General features: G+C 34.0%; 3 protein-coding genes across 3 annotated transcripts; 2 read left to right on the top strand and 1 right to left on the bottom strand.

Moving 5' to 3' along the window:
- The first annotated feature begins 1975 nt into the window (after positions 1-1975).
- Positions 1976-4798, top strand: LOC145030116 (nuclear pore complex protein NUP50A-like). Its single transcript, XM_078978540.1, has 2 exons — positions 1976-2129; positions 3350-4798. Exon 2 carries the CDS (start codon positions 3398-3400, stop codon positions 4520-4522), a length of 1125 nt encoding a protein of 374 aa, XP_078834666.1. The 5' UTR covers positions 1976-2129; positions 3350-3397; the 3' UTR covers positions 4523-4798.
- Positions 4799-5918: 1120 nt separating this feature from the next.
- LOC145030108 (centromere protein C-like) lies at positions 5919-10248 on the bottom strand. Its single transcript, XM_078978534.1, has 12 exons — positions 10015-10248; positions 9069-9244; positions 8883-8971; positions 8678-8774; positions 8451-8614; positions 7652-8265; positions 7497-7571; positions 7315-7402; positions 6870-6961; positions 6641-6740; positions 6444-6551; positions 5919-6301 (listed from the first exon to the last, which is right to left on the bottom strand). The coding sequence occupies exons 1-12, from the start codon at positions 10156-10158 to the stop codon at positions 6177-6179; spliced, it is 1872 nt and encodes a 623-aa protein (XP_078834660.1). The 5' UTR covers positions 10159-10248; the 3' UTR covers positions 5919-6176.
- Positions 10249-16242: 5994 nt separating this feature from the next.
- LOC145048891 (auxin-responsive protein IAA17-like) lies at positions 16243-17574 on the top strand. The gene is made up of 4 exons (XM_078997527.1): positions 16243-16563; positions 16640-16833; positions 16953-17070; positions 17209-17574. The coding sequence occupies exons 1-4, from the start codon at positions 16334-16336 to the stop codon at positions 17258-17260; spliced, it is 594 nt and encodes a 197-aa protein (XP_078853653.1). The 5' UTR covers positions 16243-16333; the 3' UTR covers positions 17261-17574.
- Positions 17575-17935: the final 361 nt, after the last annotated feature.

Raw genomic sequence — 17935 nt, 5'->3', positions numbered from 1 at the left:
AATGCATAAAACCCTAGCTTTTTAACCAAAAACCGTAGTTTTCATTTAAAAAAAAAAAATAACCCGTAGATTTAACCCAAAACCGTAAGCTACGGTTTGGAAACCGTGTTTTATAGAGAGAAAACTGTAGGTTTTAAAAAAACCTACAGTTTTATATCTTCAAAATGACTTTTTTTATATACTAAACACGAAACAGTAAACGAATTAGCGAAGTAGTAGACGATTCAAAATACCTACAGTTTTGTGGGTTATTTTGGGATAATTCCTAATTTTTGGCTAAAAATGATTAATTACTTTATTAATTTGGCTAGATTAGTAATTAACCCTTTAAATTATAGTAGTCCACAAATCAATTTGAGTCAAGTTAAATCAAAACCAAAATCACATCTACTTCACAATTAGATAGATCTCCCTCCTAACCCACTAACCCATTGTTACATCATTTTTTTTTTCAAACTATAATACACGGTAACTCTATTTTTTCCAATCCAATCAACCCATTTACCACATCATTATTTTTTATTTAATTAAATTAGAAAATATAAAATAAAATAAAACATATCATTTTTTTCTTTAAAAGTTTTTTGATAGTTAAAAAAAAACTCTAAAATAATATTAAAAAGAACATTTAACTGAAATGATAAATGTTTTGGTATTGTTTGTATAAATGTTTTTGTATTGTTTATTAAAAAAAAAAAAAAAAAAGAAGGAAGAAAGGCAAACAATAAAATGGTGGCTTTGGTATTCCTTGGTCTTCCTCACCTGATACATAAAATATATTATCTTCAAATTGCATGCATCATTGCATTGAACACCAAATGTATGGTTTGCCGACAATACCCACGGTACCAACCCATCCCATCGCCCAAATCATTTAGGACCTCGTCTTCCCTTAGGAGGAGTTTGTTACACATAACATAGCTAGATGATAAGTGCTTGGATAGGACCGAATGAAACTGGATTAAAAGAGATGGAAAAAATGAGATGAAATGGACCGAAGGAGATGAAATTGTACAAGCTTTCTAGCATTGTTTTCTATATTTTCATGAAAAAAAAAAAAAAAAAAAAAAAAACAGGTCTTTTCTACATATTCCAATCAATTTGTTAACATTAAAAAAAACCGGTTAAATAAGAAATATGTTAAATGGGTAAAATTGAAATTTGTCCAAAATGTATTTGAATAAAATTTGTTAAAAGGACGGGATTATGTGTGGAGTCCTCTCCATATAATAACATTGAATACAAATAGTATAAATTACATAAAGAGAGGGGGTCACAAAGTATTTTTACATAAACAAAATTGTTTTATTTTGATGATGTGAGAGTGAGTGTTAAATAGTTAATTTAGATAATTGAAAATATATAAATTAAATCGACAAGAAATACTGAGACTCAATTCATGATTTTAACGTAAACGTACAAGAAATATAATTTATGTTTATTTAATTTTTTTTTTTTTCATTCACAACAATTTATGTTTTATAAAATTATAAAATACAATAATTAAAAATTAAAAAATTAGGTAAAAAGGTCCCATACATTATTTGTAATTGCCAAACTCAAATAAGGTAAGATAGCACACATGGGCTTATGTCTGAAAAATATATCCTACATCTAATTCTGAACGTCGGAAAATTAGGTAAATAAGGTTTTTAATAATTGCATTAAAGTATCATTACTATATTTGCTAAAAGCATAAAAATAACAACATATAGGATGTTTGGATGCTATGTGATATAAATAGTTATTTAATTATTACCTTTTGGAGTTGTAAAATTGAATTTTTAGTGATTAAGTACAAGGATTATGATTGCAATTATCTTATTAATTCTATTAAATAATTTATTCCATTTTAAATTTAACAATTATGGGGTTAATATACCATTTTCGCAAAAATATGTACACTTATATGAAATCCAATCTAACCATAGGGGCGTTGGATCAAGTTTACTCATTTTCTGCTGTCCTTTAATTCAAAAATATATATAAATAGCATTAGGAGGAATCGAAAAAGGCTAGGATGATTGATCACCGTGGCAGAACATTTTGTTCGTCAATCTAGGGTTCATATACCGACCCAAAGGAACGGCGACACAACCGTGATAACGCAACCTCCCAACACCTCCAAGGTACCGATTTGTCTTCGTCTTCTCCATTATCGTTCGTCCTCTATTGTTTACTTCTTTGTTGTTCATTTTCCGTACCATTACCGTCTATAGATTTTGGAATCGTTGGACGTGGTTGTTTTTCTGATGGATTAGTGTATATTATTCGAGTTAGATTTGTTGTATTGTGTCGTATTATGCAGAAAATGTTGTCAATCTTTGTTATCATGGTAATTTTGTTTTTGTGTAGTTTGTTATTTACGCATTTGATGGTATGTTTTGCCCTAGTGCACGAGTTGTTGTTTATTTTGGTTTTTTTCCTTCTAAAATATTGGATAGTTCGACGATAATTTATCTAAAGAGGACCCTGCAAAGTTAGGTTATGGTGTTCAGATTGTGCTTTCATGTTGATTTCGTTGGGCTTTCATTAATGGCTTAAAACCTTCAAGAGATTCTATAATTGCTAATTTGCTATGGAAGAGAGGCACAAACACATTTGTAAATCTGTGTGGTATGTGTTTTTATAAATGACCATCAGCTTTAGAAAACGAGGAAAAGGACAGTCTTCTTTTGTTGTTAAATGTAGCAATTGGCTGGTATGTGTTTTTATAAATAGGTATTTGAATGACATGTCACTACAAGACAAAACCTTTTTGATATTAGGTCAAGGTCTCTAAGTTTCGCCTATTTTGATTAGCTTCAGGAGGTTTACTTTAACGATTTAAAATTGTAATGACCATATTTTTATGAGATTCTTTAGTTACTGTTGAAAAGTAAACACAAATGCGATTATAAACTTGTGGTTGGGTGCTTATTCTGTTCAAGAACAAGATTCTGATCGAATTTCCACAGTTAACATAATTATGAGGATATTCGTATTAGCATTATTGGTAGATTTATATGTTGTATCATTTCATATGGTTTCTACTTGTAGTTTGCACATGCTACTAGAGTAGAACATCTTCTTATTGGAATTTGTTTTTGCACCAATGAGGGTCTAGTGATTCAGTGGTTTTGAAAGTTAATTAACCCCCTGGTGTATCAAAGATTAAGTATTAGCACCATAAAAGCTCAATATCTTGGAAAACATGATCAACTTTGGAGGCTTTCCATGGTGACTTAAATCCAGAAGTTAATACTTGTTTAGTACTAATTAGCTTATTGTTGGAACTAGATTTTCAATTTTATTTACATTAAATGCAATTCTCTTTTAATACAACCATTTCTTTATATTCATCTTGCAGAATCAGAATCTTACTTCAATCCAGTAGGAAGGAACATAAAATCACGTGATGGGGGACACAGACAATTCAATTCCACCTTCCAAAAAACGAGCAGCCGGACGGGAATTATCCCGTGATAACCCCGGTCTCGATGACGAAGAAGAAGTTTCCGGACAAGAAAACGCTACTTTCAAAAGAGCAAGCGAAGAAGTCATCGCAAACCGAAGAATCGTAAAAGTCCGCCGTACTCAACCTTCCTCTACCCCTTCCACCAATCCTTTTGCAGCAATCCGCCTCGTACCCCCTCCGGACCCCACCCCCACTAATCCCCAAGAACCCGACAAAACATCCCCCGATAATCTCCAAGAACCTGGGAAAACAGCTCCCGAAGAGGTTGAGTCACCAAGTAGTGTGAATAAGGAAACAGAACCCGAAGGTGCAAGTGAGGTGAGAAAACCCGAACCAACCGATCCTGAACCCAAAAAAGATGAAAAGTTGGGAAATGACGAAAGTACCCTTACTGCATCTGTTAACTCATTCCAACAGCTTTCGAGTAGCCAAAACGCGTTCACGGGGCTTGTGGGGACGGGATTCTCGAGTTCGACGTTTTCTTTCGGTTCGATTCCGAAAACCGACTCCCCGACTTTTCCTTCGTTCGGTTTTGGAACAAATGGGAATTCGTCTTTGTTTGGGACACCTTCCGGAACATCTGACAAGCCTTCCGGAATTAAAATTCCAACTATGCAGGAAGTCCATGTGGAAACCGGTGAAGAAAACGAGAAGGCGGTTTTCACTGCGGATTCTGTTCTGTTTGAGTTTCTTGATGGCGGGTGGAAAGAGCGTGGGAAAGGGGAACTTAAAGTCAATGTTTTGACCACAGGGACGAAAAAAGCAAGACTTGTGATGAGGGCACGCGGGAATTATCGGTTGATTTTGAACGCGAGTATTTTTCCCGATATGAAGCTCACAAATATGGAGAAGAAAGGAATCACGTTTGCGTGTTTGAATAGTACGGGTGAGGGGCAAAATGGTCTTTCCACGTTTGCGTTGAAGTTTAAAGATCCAGCTATTGTTGATGAGTTCCGTGAGGTTGTGAACGAACACAAAGGAAACACCGGTGGTGGTGGTGGTGGTGGTGCTGCTGCTGCGGTGCTCAAGACGCCGGAAAATTCCCCAAAAGCATCGGACGAGTAATAAGGTAAAAAAAAGTATCATGTTTTTATGTTGGATCTTGTAGGGCAAAATCATATATGATAGTAGTATCTTTATGTAAAAGCTGTTATACAGTATCCATTTTGTTGTTGTCTTTTGATAGACATTTGGGAGAATGAATAACTTTATTTAGGATTAAGTTGAGGCCAAAATCTGGAGTCGTAAATGCTGCTATTAGATAGAGCAGAGATGGGTTGAATGTGTCTGGTACATTGTGCAAATTGGTTTTTTATTATTAGTCTTGTATTTTCTTTTTAATTGCTTGCTGATTGATGACTTGTACCCCGCAAATTTATCTCGGCTTTTGAGTTCCAAAGAAGGTAGGTGCCATTACAATCATGTCTTATGAAGCTCAATTTAGTTAAAGAACATCTATTTTGAGTTTGGTGATTTAATCACGTTTTTTTCTTTTTCCCAACCCATATCTAAAACAAGACAATATAACCTTTATTATATTAATACCAATATATATGTATGCTAAGACCAAACTATATAGTTGGTGCCACCACATAAAAAATCTGATTAAATAATACCAATGACCTTATCATAAGCAGGGCAACTTCTAGTATATTTCAAATGTTAAATATGAAATGTGTTTAATGATTACAATCTTAAATGAATGGGTATAATCATGGAAATAACCGTTTAGTTGCATTAGTCGATCGTTATTCCTATGGTCAATTAAAAAGATAGAAAATTATTTCAATAGAATTCATTAGTAAACTAAAATAATCACTTGTACAAATTTTTTTACTAATCAACAAAAGTATTCCATGTCATTAGAGGTCTTTAACAATAAAAAAATATATATTAAAAAGTTTATATACACAATAATCAATTGGTACTATACTAGTAGCAAATATTTGTACTGTACATGCTTTAGAAAAAAATAAATGATAGACATTTTGGAATGTTTCAGTTATCACTAGGCCAAAGTTGATGGTTGACAAATATTAAAGTTCTAGCACGCTTTGATTTTTATATCTTTTTTATGTTGTTTAAGTAAACTTGTCTATCCAAGATTATATGTGGCAAACTCTTGTAACATGTATATTAGGGTTTCTGCTTAATTTTACATTCAGATTCCAAAACAACTCTAAAACTTGCAGTAACATACATATCCACGATTTTATTGGTAACTGGATCAGATATGGCATGTTACAAGACACCCTAAAAACCGAACCATACTAAACCCACTCCAGTTCCAGTTTGGTTCCAAACCAGACAAAGCTTGTGATTTTATTAGTTTGAAAAATATGAATATTGAACAATGTAACTTCAAACTTTAAAAACAAAAAAATTAGAAAGAAAATGAAAAAAAAAAATTATAAGCAAGAAACAAACTACACACATACATGATAAATGATACATATACACATAAAGATAAATGTTGAAGATTATATATATAAATGTGAAAATGAGTGACTACAGCCTTACAGGTGGGTAGCTACATGTTATTTTAACTAGTGGATACCTGGGTTTTTGTTTCACAAGCCATATGAAACTACATTTTCAGAGTACATATCACTTTTCACATACTGATTACTAAGGCAGGTTTTGAAAATTTTGCTTGAAATCTGATCATTTGTTCCAACCAAATTTAGGGTAATTGAGAGTTGGGGAAAGTGGGTGAAAGTCAATGCATAGCGGTCAACTCAACAAGGTGTTTGTATTTGTCGGAGACAAAAGATTCCACCTTGAATCCACCCTCCTCCTTACCTGTTGGAGATAAATATTTCACACCAATAACTGTAGGCAGGCCTGCAACCAACCCATCCACATTTTTTCACATAAAATTGCCACCTCATTCCATAATATATATATATAAATTGTAATTGTCAAGTGATATGAAGTAAGATATGTTAAAAATGAAGGACAAGTGTAAGTGTAAGTGTGCACTTACTGTTATGGACTCGAGCATATAAGAGTCTTTCTCCTTTCCAATATTCCAAAGGCCTCCTTTTAATTCTGCTGCTTCGTCTCACTCCAGATGTCCAAGAAGACCCCGCTCCTATCATAATCATCCCCATTATATCATAAATAAATAAATAAATAAATATGTTTGATTCATAATTTTTAACAAGGAACAGATGAAGAAACCTGCAAGGCTCTGGCGACGCTTTTTCGGATCAATCTTACTCTTACGTGCTGCTATCTTCTTTCTCTTATTCGTTCTTGTCCTTGGAATTGGATGCTCCTCCTATTTATAATATATATTTTTTAAAGACTGTTAGTGTTACTCATAATTCATAACATGGAATTTTTTGACTTTACAGCTGTCAATATATTTTTATAAAAGAAATAAAGTGGAAGGACATTGACTGACAACCTCATTTTGCTGTTGAGGAAGAATATCCGGAATTTGAGTGGGTGTGCTAACAATAACATCCAGGTCCTGAATAGAGTTGGCATCTGTTTGAGCTGAAAAGGCATCAAAATCAATATGTCAAGACATTGCTCCAAAGTAATATTCTAGAAAAGGCTAAAAATTGCAATCCCAAAAGCAAACTAAGCATAACAGATGATGCACAAACTAAAAGTTACTTATCATGAACTAATAGGATTTGGAATGGAATGAAAATGAATTTGATATCCAGTATTTTGTAAAAAAAATCTTGTTTCCTTTTCAAAATCTATCACATTTCAAATCTATATATGAGAAAACTATTCTTCACATTCAGATGATAAAGTAACTTCATATAATAATAATATGATAAATTCAGCATTATAGAAAGCATACAATTAACAAGGGAAAAGGTTCAAACAACATAAACCTGGTTGACTCAAATCCTCCACTTCAGAGACCTCAACATTTACTTCTGGTAAAGATGATGCTCCTGCTTTCTCTGTCATATCTTCAACCTGTTATGTCAATGAATGAGACATTCGTTATAACATTCTTTAAATTTTTAAAAACTTGTTGTAATCTGTAAAGCAATTTTTAAACAGAACTTACATTCTCCTCAGTAATGTCCTCAACATTTAAATTAACTTCTGTAACAGATGCTGTTTCTTGCATCATATCTGCAGCCTGCATCATATATATCATAACCAATTGCATTCAGACTTACTTCTAAACTATGAAAAAATATATATATAAGAAAACCTTACATTTCCATTTATGTCTTTGTTTGTTGGAATATCGGTTACATTGTCATCTGCATCCTTTTCTTCCATATTATAGTCCATGTCTTCCATATCACCAGTGGCAGTTTCTGTAATATTCTCTTTTGCTAACGAGTCCAATGTGGCATGACTTGAGCCTCCACCAATGATTTTAGTAGAAGATATGGGAGGTGAATCAAGATCATGTGAGGAGAATGGATCCTTTGATACAATTGATTTCAGCATTTTTTTTCCAAGTGTAGCAATTGCTGAAAATGGACTCCTAGGTGGCGTGGGGGAGCCTCCTAGAGATTGGAAATGGTTGTTAGATAATCCTATTTGTGCAGCAAGTGTTTTCCCTTTTCTAACATCTGGCAAAGCTTGTGTATTACTCAATATGCTCTGAGAGTTTTCTACTAGATTCTTCACTGGAGAAATAAAGTCGATTCTAGGAATTTCATGAAAGTCTGGAAGTTGTAATTCGTCTATATCAACAGATTTAATCTTCAGACGATCTTTTAAAAAGGATAATGCCTCATTTCCATCTAAATTGTGAATATTACTAGCCAATAATTCATCAAAGAGCTCCTGGACCTTGTTTTCGCTTTTACTTATTGATCCTGTTCACACAAAACACACAAATCTAGTAAGTTACATGGTATATTAAGAGTCTGTGATTATTGATCATTTAAATAAAACTTTTGGCCAAGTAACTTTTTTATTTCTTCCACTATGTCAAGCACATCATGATCCTAAAGATTCTTTGTATACTGTATAATTATTAAGCTTAAAAGCATCAACTTACCAGTTACTTCCTCTTCCTCACATTGCGGATTGGGGGTGAAAGATTCTTGTTGTAAAGACTGAGTAGGTTGACTTCCAATGTTATCTTGCAATGTCTCTTGAGCAACTGATGAATCATCTTGAGACTGACTGGAGTATTCATAATGCTTATAACTAACTTTTCTCCTGAAATATGAGCTCAAGGTTAGTCCATGAGAGATTACTAGGTAAAAAACATATCAACAATACCTAGGTATTTCTGGACGACGATGCCTAACAGTAGTGGCAGTTTTAACCTCATCTACATCTTCACCTCCTCTCTGTTTCTTGAGCTCTTTCTTGGTGTCTGTAAATCAATTTTAACTTGGTATAAGTCACTTGTGTGATATGATATGATTGATATCAACAAACATCATGAATACTGAAACACAAAGATTAGAGAAGAACAATGTACTTTCAAACTTTTCAAAGGCTGCAAAAAATTCTTCTGGTTCCTGCAGATGATCAATTTCAAGACTTGGCTCCAGGATTGTAGAAGACTGGCTGTTAACAGTGATGTGTGTTAAGCTAAAACTCCAGGTTTCTGGACTAAATGTTTATGTGGAACACACAAGAAAGTAGTATGTATAATAAACTTTACCTTGTATCAGGCTTCAAAGAGAACTTTGCACGCCTCCGGACCAAACCTGGTCTGTGTTGTTGAGGGTTTGCCTTCTCATTTATATCAACTTCACTTTTCTTGGTTTTGAGGAATTCTAAACCACTATCTACAACCGACTTTGCTTTCTCAAAATGCTTATCAGGGCTTTGTAATGCCTTAAACAATGAAGAGACAATAACAAATTTAGATCACGTAGTAATCTGCATGACACATTGTACACCCTACAGCAATTGAATGTGAACACACTTGTAATAATCAATACTCTCTCCAGAGCAAATTGGATTTATATTTTGTTTCAAAAATATGCCAGGCCAGTGAGAATTGGCTCAGAAATTCCCAAATAACTCAAAGTAGATTATTTTTGTCAATTGTAGGTTAAAAAGCATTCATTTGACACCAAAATGTCAGCTTAAAGACTTTATGCAAACGGTAGGAGAACTTAGTTAAAATGCTTCCAAAGATTGTTGCTTCTGAAAATGTTTAAACAGAAATAAATAGAAATCCACAAGCATAATCTGTATGTAAGATGTTACGGAGATTTACAGCTCCAGGTAATCAAAATGCACTACAATTTTGGCATGCATAATTTGTATCTAAGAAGATGAAGCACTTTTAAACCATCACACGGGTTCCGACACAACTCCCCATGACATAGACACATAATTAGGACATTGTGTGAAATTCGTATAAACCGCGTCCTGATGATCAGCAGATCCAGATGATCAACTTCGTCTATATGTTTGCTTATTCTCAGAAGTTATTATTGTGAAAGTAACACAGTCAAATCTAGTTACTCAAAAATCAAAAAAATCGAAACAAAAACCTAGGCAGAAGTACTGTGCTCCCACACAGTAATTAGCATAAATCAGAACTGCTGAATGATTAAACTGTACAAAAAAAAGTTGTAAATAATCGAAAAATTCACCATTGATTTCATATACTGGTGAACAGCTTCGAGGTCTTTGGATTTCAACGCATCTGTTGAAAGTCGAATTGTTCGAGGATTTAGCGAGAGAACAGACTGTTCTTCAAATGGATCGACAAGATTGAAGCTCTGCGTTTGATTCATCGTTGCATTTTCGTGAATAAATTAAAACCCTAGAGAGGAGAGTTGATAGGGATTCGAAATTGTTAAGAGTGGCAGGCGGGAGGAGTGAGTCCGCACTTATTTTAAAGATTTTGAGGTTGTTTGGCTTTTCTTTTAAAACAATTTTAAAAGTCCAAAAATTGTTTGGTAAAATAAAAAATTCTTTTAAATCAATTTTTAACAATGACATTTTGATTTTTATTTCTTAAAAGTTAACCCAAACACATTTTAAATACCTTTTTTTATAAAAAAATCTTTTAGAGAAACTCATTTTAACAAAAGTACTTTTAACTTAAAAAAATGAATCTCAAACACACTCTTTATGTGGATTTGTTACGTTTTAAACCTAAAAGACTCGTAAATTACACCGTTCGTCCTTTCTGCACATGCTAGAAAACATATTTATTTTTTATTTTTAAAAATTAACTCGGAGGGTCCTTCGTTCGTTTAAATCTTGTACGTTTCGTCCCTCTGGACATAAAAAGACCATTTACCCTTATTTATTTCTTTTTCAAATTTCTTTTAATTTGTTTATTATTTTTAGAAAAAATATATATATACAAACATGAACCCACCCTCCCCGCTTCCCCCTCCTACGTATTACTCTACCTTTGTCACCCCCCCCCCCCTTCTCAGCTACTGATTCATGGATTACTCACTCAATATGCGTCTAGTAAGGGTTAGAGTATCATCGCGTGAATACGTAGTTACAACATCGTCTGAACTCGTAATTCATAGTAAGGGGTATCATCGCATGAATACATAGTTACAACATCGCCTGAACTCGTAACTCATCACCTATAGGTTATGAGCAATAGTTCGTGGTCACCTTCTATACTCTGGTAGATGACTACATCGCAGGTCAAGATTATGGCAACCCCTCACATCATCACCTATTTATCATCACCTGGTTATCATCATGTTTATATCATCACCAATGATCACCCATGACTTCTGTATACCACCAGTGCCACAAAGGCGTTTGGTGGTCTTATTGGCGCATACCACAGTGGGGTCTTTGACTAGGGTGAAGTCGTAACAAGGTAGTCATAGGGGAACCTGTGGTTGGATTGAATCCTTCGCGATGGAAATTCCCTTCAAGGTGCTTGCTTCCACTGGTGGCGGGCGGGCGAATGGTCCAAAGGACACGTAGCAGGGGGCGAGTCAGAAAATCCAAGAATTCCATTTTCCTTCTTGTTCATCAATCGGAAATCAAGACAACCCGATCCGACTCGTCGAGTCCTCTTATGGACTCGACGAGTTTCCTCCATGGCCACACTCATTTGACCTTATGAGGTCATATCTATTTCTCTAACTTATAGGTCTGGCCTTCTAGCACCCAAAAGTCACGTAAATGTTCAATCTTTACGTCCATGCACCACACAACAAGCCCTATTTGAAGAAATAGCCCTTAAAATGACAACCTAGACTCAAAACCCAATGGGACTGCATAAAGTTAGATGATTGGGACTCTCTGGACCTCTCAAGGTCCAGATCTAATATCTATTCCTCAATGGGACTCTACATGCTCCATGTTCCAACTAAAGAAGGGGTAAAGAAACCCTAGATTCATGAGATCTACTTTATACAAGAAAATAGGCATGGATTCATACCTCAAACAATAACCTTTGATGAGGTGATAGAAAATTTGAGCTCCTCAATCATCCTAGCTTGAACCCCTTCCTTCTTCATTGCAAGAATGCTCTAAGGTGAAGAAATTAGCTCTCCCCCCCCCTTCACACACACACACACACACACACTCTCTCTCTCTCTCTCTAAATGCTCTCTGGTTCGAATGGTGTCTCTCAAGGGTATGAGTGGCCGCAAATGAAGGCCTTAAGGACCCTTAAATAGGGCACAAGCCCAAAGATTTAGGGTTTCTGTCCACTGCGTGGACTCGTCGAGTCGGCTCTCCAACTCGTTGAGTTAATTCAATAATCTGAGTCATCAGTTGCGATCCTACTCGATGAGTTTAGGCGTCAACTCGTCGAATCCCTCTTCTCACCTCAAAAACAAATACTTAAATTATGATACATGGAAATCTGGATGTTACACATACGCACTCCGTTTTTTACTGTCATTTATCGTTTAACTCATATTAATAATATATTCAATTCTCATTTAGATAATTTTGGCTAAAAATTGACCGATCAAAAATTCAATTTCTGACTTGGATATTGTTATGTCAAATCTTAGAAAAATCATAACTTCCTCAAACGAAGTCAGATTTGGACGTTCTCTATATACACACTCTCAGTTTAAAGAATACTATGTCTTTAGTTTAGATTAACAAGTCTAAAAAGCAATTTATCAAAAATTCACTTTTTACGTTACGTAGAGTCATGCCAGTTTAATCATGAAACTTTGACGTATCATAACTTCTTCGTTATAAATAGGATTTCAACGTTCTTTATATGTACGGAATCCCTGTGACATATACTATAGTTTGGTTAAGATTATTTATTTTAAATAATTTTTTTATCAAAAAGTTATTTTTAACACTTATTGTCTCTAAATTGACTAGCACTAATATGCGGGCGTTACAAATGGTTATCCGATTAATGATGGAGAGGTGAGGGTAGGGGAGATGAAGGTGGTTGGCGGCGAATGGTAGTGGTGAATTGCACTAACGACAGGAGGAGAGGGAAAGAAAGAGTGTGTTGTATGTATGTTCTTAAGAGGATGGTCGAGCACAACGATGGTAACAAGTGGATGGTGGTGGCAAATGGCGATGATGACACACGAATGGTGGTAGCGAACGATAATGGTTGCAGACAGATCGTGGTGGTGAATGACGATGGTGGGTAGGGATGTAAACGAACCGAACGAATACAAACAGAGGCTTGTTCATGTTCGTTCATTTAAGTTAGTCGAACAAATAAACGAACACGAACGGGTTTTCTTGTTCGTGTTCGTTCGTTTAAGTTAGTTGAACAAATAAACGAACACGAACGGGAAAACGAACAAGTTTTCTTGTTCATTTTCGTTCGTTTAACAAATTACATTGTTCATTTTCATTCGTTTATGTTCGTGAACATGCTAAACGAACATAAACAAACGAATATAAATAAACAAATATAAACAAACATAATTGAACCTATATGAACATAAATAAACATATAATATAGTAATGTAATCAAACACAATTAAGCATATATGAACATAAAATGAACTTATATAAACGAACATACACAAACGTAAACGAACAACATAAACGAACGTTCACGAACATAATCGAACGAACGAGACCATTGTTCTTGTTCGTTCGTTTAAGTAAACGAACGAGAATTTGTATTCATATTCGTTCATTTATTAAATAAACGAACTTCCCTGCAAACAGTTCACGAATATTTCGTTGAACATTGTTCGTTTATAGCCTTAATGGTGGTATATGTTGGGTGTTCTTAAAAGGGCAACATCTGGTGGGTGTTCTTGAAGAGAGAGAGAGAGAGAGAGACTTTTAGTATTTTTAATGATTTAAAAACACCATTGTGAATATAAAAAATACAAATTTAAAAGATATAATAGTCATTTTAATTGTATAAGGACCAAAAACACTAAAAAGATCCAAAGTTTGGCCAGTAATGCACCATCAAACTTTATTGGATCAAAATCACAAAACTTTACCAACCATAGGGATTATTTTTGTAATTTTGTCTATTTACTAGCATATTGTTTCCCACTAGGTAGTACTAGGTCACAATTTCCATTTATTTTCTCTTATTTATCTGTTTAGTTATTGCATATAGGTTACTTTGATGCATATTTAATTCAATGTAATTGTTTTCGAGGTTACGAATGATATTAGAAAATTTCTCCAAGGTCTTTATGTCATCTTTTTGTTCTTAGGAGATTATCCATCTCAAATTGGCCTCTATCAGACCTCATATTTGTTCTGGTTCCGAACAAATTGGATAAAGTTTGTCATCGCATGGGAAAATGATATGTCTAACATCTTTGGAGTATCAAATGAAGACTACAAGTCACTGATTACATCGTTGTAATAACTACATGAAAATGTGGAAATAATAAAACCTAGCAAGATTAGATTGCCACGTATGCCTATTAGCTTCATTTTGTCAGAAAAAACAATTTTACGACGATATTCATTTGGAAAAAATGGTCCTAACTTCAAAATATGGTATCTTTATTGTTTTTTATTTTTATTTTTTTGAACGGTGAGCAAAAAATAACATTAGAAAACAAAAGACTTAAGCAAAAAACTCAAGCCATATTACAAGAAAAGTTTGAAATAAGAGACATACACCAAGCAAACCAATCAATTTTAGAAAAATTGGATCTACATTTAATCCAAAATTACTAATGCTAATATCATCCGCCACATTAAAAAAAACTCGCCTTTTTTTTTTTCTTTTTTTTTTTCTTTCCGAAGCCTGTCTCATTTCTTGCCTTCCAAAGCACCCAAAGAGTGGAGTAAACAAGTGACAAGAACACCTTCTTCAAATTATTAATTTCCCGCATTAAACGAATTAAACTTCACCATTAGATCTAAGCAAGAAGCAGGGGCAGATTTAGGGGTCACCGGTGGCACCGACAACCTCTAATTTTTCCAACCGCAGTGAAAAAAAAATCGAAATTTTTTAATTTTTTTCACTCTTACTGTGAAATCCTGCGTCCGCCCCTGACAAGAAGACGACAAGTATTTTTCTGACTATCCAAATAAGCCACCTTCAAACATCTCTTGCATAAGCACAAGAAAAGAATAAATGCTCCATAGTCTCATTTGAGCCATTACATAAAGGACATAGAGTGGATGAAATATTTATCATGCATTTCTCCAAATTACAAAGAGATGTAATCGTTTTTTTATGGGTTATCCAAATATCCAATCTAGTCTTTTTATTTAGTTGTTTTGCTTTTTCTTTTTTTAAAATAAAATACTATAACTTATTTCAACATATTTCATAACGAAGCTAGAATGAAAACGATATTTATTGTTGTCTTAAGTTTCTTCTTAGAAGGCGCACGTATCGGGGTTCATTTGGTCTGGAAAAGGATGGCCCCCGCTGTTAAACAGCACACAAACATGAAACATGGCCACAAAGCTTGTCTCTGGACCTACACGACTTCATACAAAGGATTAATCATTTTGTCAGTGAACAAATTGGTGATCAATTAAGGCACTATATATCCATGAAGCTTTTATATGTTATGTTTGAAATTATTTTATAATCATGTATTTTGAATCAAGTATGTTGATTTATTTATTGTTCTTTTGATTAAGCTCATGTACCAATGTTTTAACCATCAATTGATAAAAAATAACAGGACTTCATATTAAAGATAGTAGGAAAAACAAATTTTAAGACTAAAAATATGTAATCTCTAACATACATATATTGGAATTAAACAAATTTACATAATTATCAATAGAAAACGAGTATATTATGTTTATGCATATACACTAATCATGGAGAGAGTAATGGACTAACGGTGGTTGCAGGTTGTTAAGATGTGATTGTCTTATGATCTCCATAGTACATATTCTATCATACAAAAAAATATTGCATAATTTTTACACTTCAAAATCTAAAATGCAATTTTAACTAGATTTCAAGAATATTACAAAATGACAATTAAAAAAAAAAACTTATAATTGAACTGAATGATAGATGATTATCACACACCATATTTAATGTAAACGACGAATCAAGGAGTTGTATAACGATATTATTTGAAATTTTATATATTTTAATAGTCTGCTCCTATTTACATACTTTTAATTCAAGTCGATTAAGTTTTTATAATGATTAAAGAGGTTAAAAATCACAAATTTGAATATTGGTCTCGTTGTTAATTACTTTTTCTTTTTTTGCTTTTGCTTGTAGACAAAGTATTTTCCGACAAGAAAACGAAGAGACCATGTTAAGACCAAGACTTAACTTGAAGGGCCCACATAACCCCCACGATTTCATGGTGCACTGGCCAGTAAACATGTAAACCACTCATGAAATGACACGTAGTAATCTCCCATTGGTTATGGTTGTTGCCTCTCCCACTATATAATCAACACGACGCTCAACACCTTTACAACGACAACGCGTTTTAGTTTTTAACATTCGCATTTTTCATATCTGTAAAGGTAATCGAAACTTCTCAGTATTCAGTCAGATCATTGAAGAGTCTCTCCGGCGCAATGTCATCCGTAACGTCGGAATTCGCCGTCACCGGAGGAGGCAGCGGTGTCGAATTTGATGAAATAGAGCTCACATTAGGGTTACCAGGGGAGTCGCGAGAGAGGAAGTCCGGAACAAAACGACTGTTTTCAGATGTGGTTGATTTGAAATTAGGTAACTGTGGAGAACAAGAGGCCATTGAATCCGATTGCGAATGCTCGGATTTGGACTCGAGAAAACCTCCGTCGAAGTAAGTAATAAATCACTTTGATATGTTAATTTACAGAAAGGATCGATTATGGTGAAGTAATTGGATAATGTTACAGGGGAGAAGTGGTTGGATGGCCACCGGTGAGATCCCATAATAGGAAGCATACGGTGAGGAAGAGTAGTAATTGCAAGTATGTAAAGGTGGCTGTTGATGGAGTACCTTATTTGAGAAAAGTAGACCTGAAATCCTACACAGGATACCAACAGCTTCTTTGTGTTTTCGAGGACATGTTTTCCTGCTTCGCCATTGGTAGGTACTTATATACATAGGCAGCTGTTGCACATTATTATTGATTGTGTAACGATTTACCGATTTGGATTTCTGATTTCACAGTACATATTAACATGTTAATTTGATTAATGTTCCAGGCAATCGTGCATTGATCAATGAGAATAACATGATAGATTCTTTAAACACGTCGGATCATGTTCCAACGTATGAAGATAAAGATGGTGATTGGATGTTAGTCGGGGATGTTCCATGGAAGTAAGTTAATTTGCATATACATTGTACATATATGAATATTTATTAATATATACGTATACACTAGTTTTAGCTCATGTATAGAATTGAAACGTACCCTTTGAAGATTTAATTAAACCATTTTGTGTTGTACTTTTTCAGGATGTTTGTTGAAACATGTAGGCGAATAAGATTAAGGAAAAGCTCCGACTAGTCTTGGTCTATTTTGTCCGCAATCATGATTGTAATTACGTTCGTAATGGGTTTTTTAATTTTTATGGTGTAGCCTCTTTCGAACATCATGAATTCTTTGATGATTGACGACTGTTTGATTTAGGAGATATAATATATTTGTAGAGGAAGTTTTTTAGGAATAGAATATAACTTTATTATATGTAATCACACATGGAGTTTTTGTTTCGGATCCATGCAATAAATTTTTTGGTGGGGAGTTTTCATGAACAAGCAAAAACATTTAATGTAATTGCCCGCATGGGATATGTCATATGACGGGTTACCATATTTGAAAAAAGTTTAATTGTTTGATTCGACAACAATCTAATTTATTCTGAATCAACTATTTATAAATACATAGGGAAAATGATTAAAAAGCACAACGAAACCGTTCAAAAAACCAAAATCATGTTTTATCTGTGAAAAAAACTCAAATTATGTTTTGTCAGTACAAGAAAACCTTAACTTCACATTTTGTCTAAAAGTCAAACTAAGTTACACTTTCCTGAAAGTCAAATAAGAGAAATAGATGACTTGTTTGACCATATCGGAAAAATGACTTATTACCATATCGGAAAAATGACTTGTTTGACCATAGAGTTTTCAAAACGTTTAAAAAACTCAAATCGTGTTTTGATTGTTCAAAAAAAAACCC

The sequence above is a fragment of the Lactuca saligna genome, chromosome 1 (genome assembly GCF_052625555.1).
Source record: "Lactuca saligna cultivar CGN05327 chromosome 1, ASM5262555v1, whole genome shotgun sequence".
Taxonomy (NCBI): domain Eukaryota; kingdom Viridiplantae; phylum Streptophyta; class Magnoliopsida; order Asterales; family Asteraceae; genus Lactuca; species Lactuca saligna.
This window is presented reverse-complemented; position numbering and strand designations above follow the sequence as displayed.

Bases quoted from the DNA above. Each gene is read 5' to 3' on its own strand.
- LOC145030116 (XM_078978540.1), top strand. From the start codon at position 3,398: ATGGGGGACACAGACAATTCAATTCCACCTTCCAAAAAACGAGCAGCC.
- LOC145030108 (XM_078978534.1), bottom strand. From the start codon at position 10,158: ATGAATCAAACGCAGAGCTTCAATCTTGTCGATCCATTTGAAGAACAG. The intron at 8,972-9,068 runs GTAAAGTTTATT...CACTGTTAACAG, and splicing joins TCTTTGAAGCCTGATACAAG to CCAGTCTTCTACAATCCTGG. The intron at 6,962-7,314 runs GTTTATGTTGTT...ATGCCTTTTCAG, and splicing joins GGAGGATTTGAGTCAACCAG to CTCAAACAGATGCCAACTCT.
- LOC145048891 (XM_078997527.1), top strand. From the start codon at position 16,334: ATGTCATCCGTAACGTCGGAATTCGCCGTCACCGGAGGAGGCAGCGGT. The intron at 16,564-16,639 runs GTAAGTAATAAA...ATAATGTTACAG, and splicing joins TCGAGAAAACCTCCGTCGAA to GGGAGAAGTGGTTGGATGGC. The intron at 17,071-17,208 runs GTAAGTTAATTT...GTACTTTTTCAG, and splicing joins GTCGGGGATGTTCCATGGAA to GATGTTTGTTGAAACATGTA.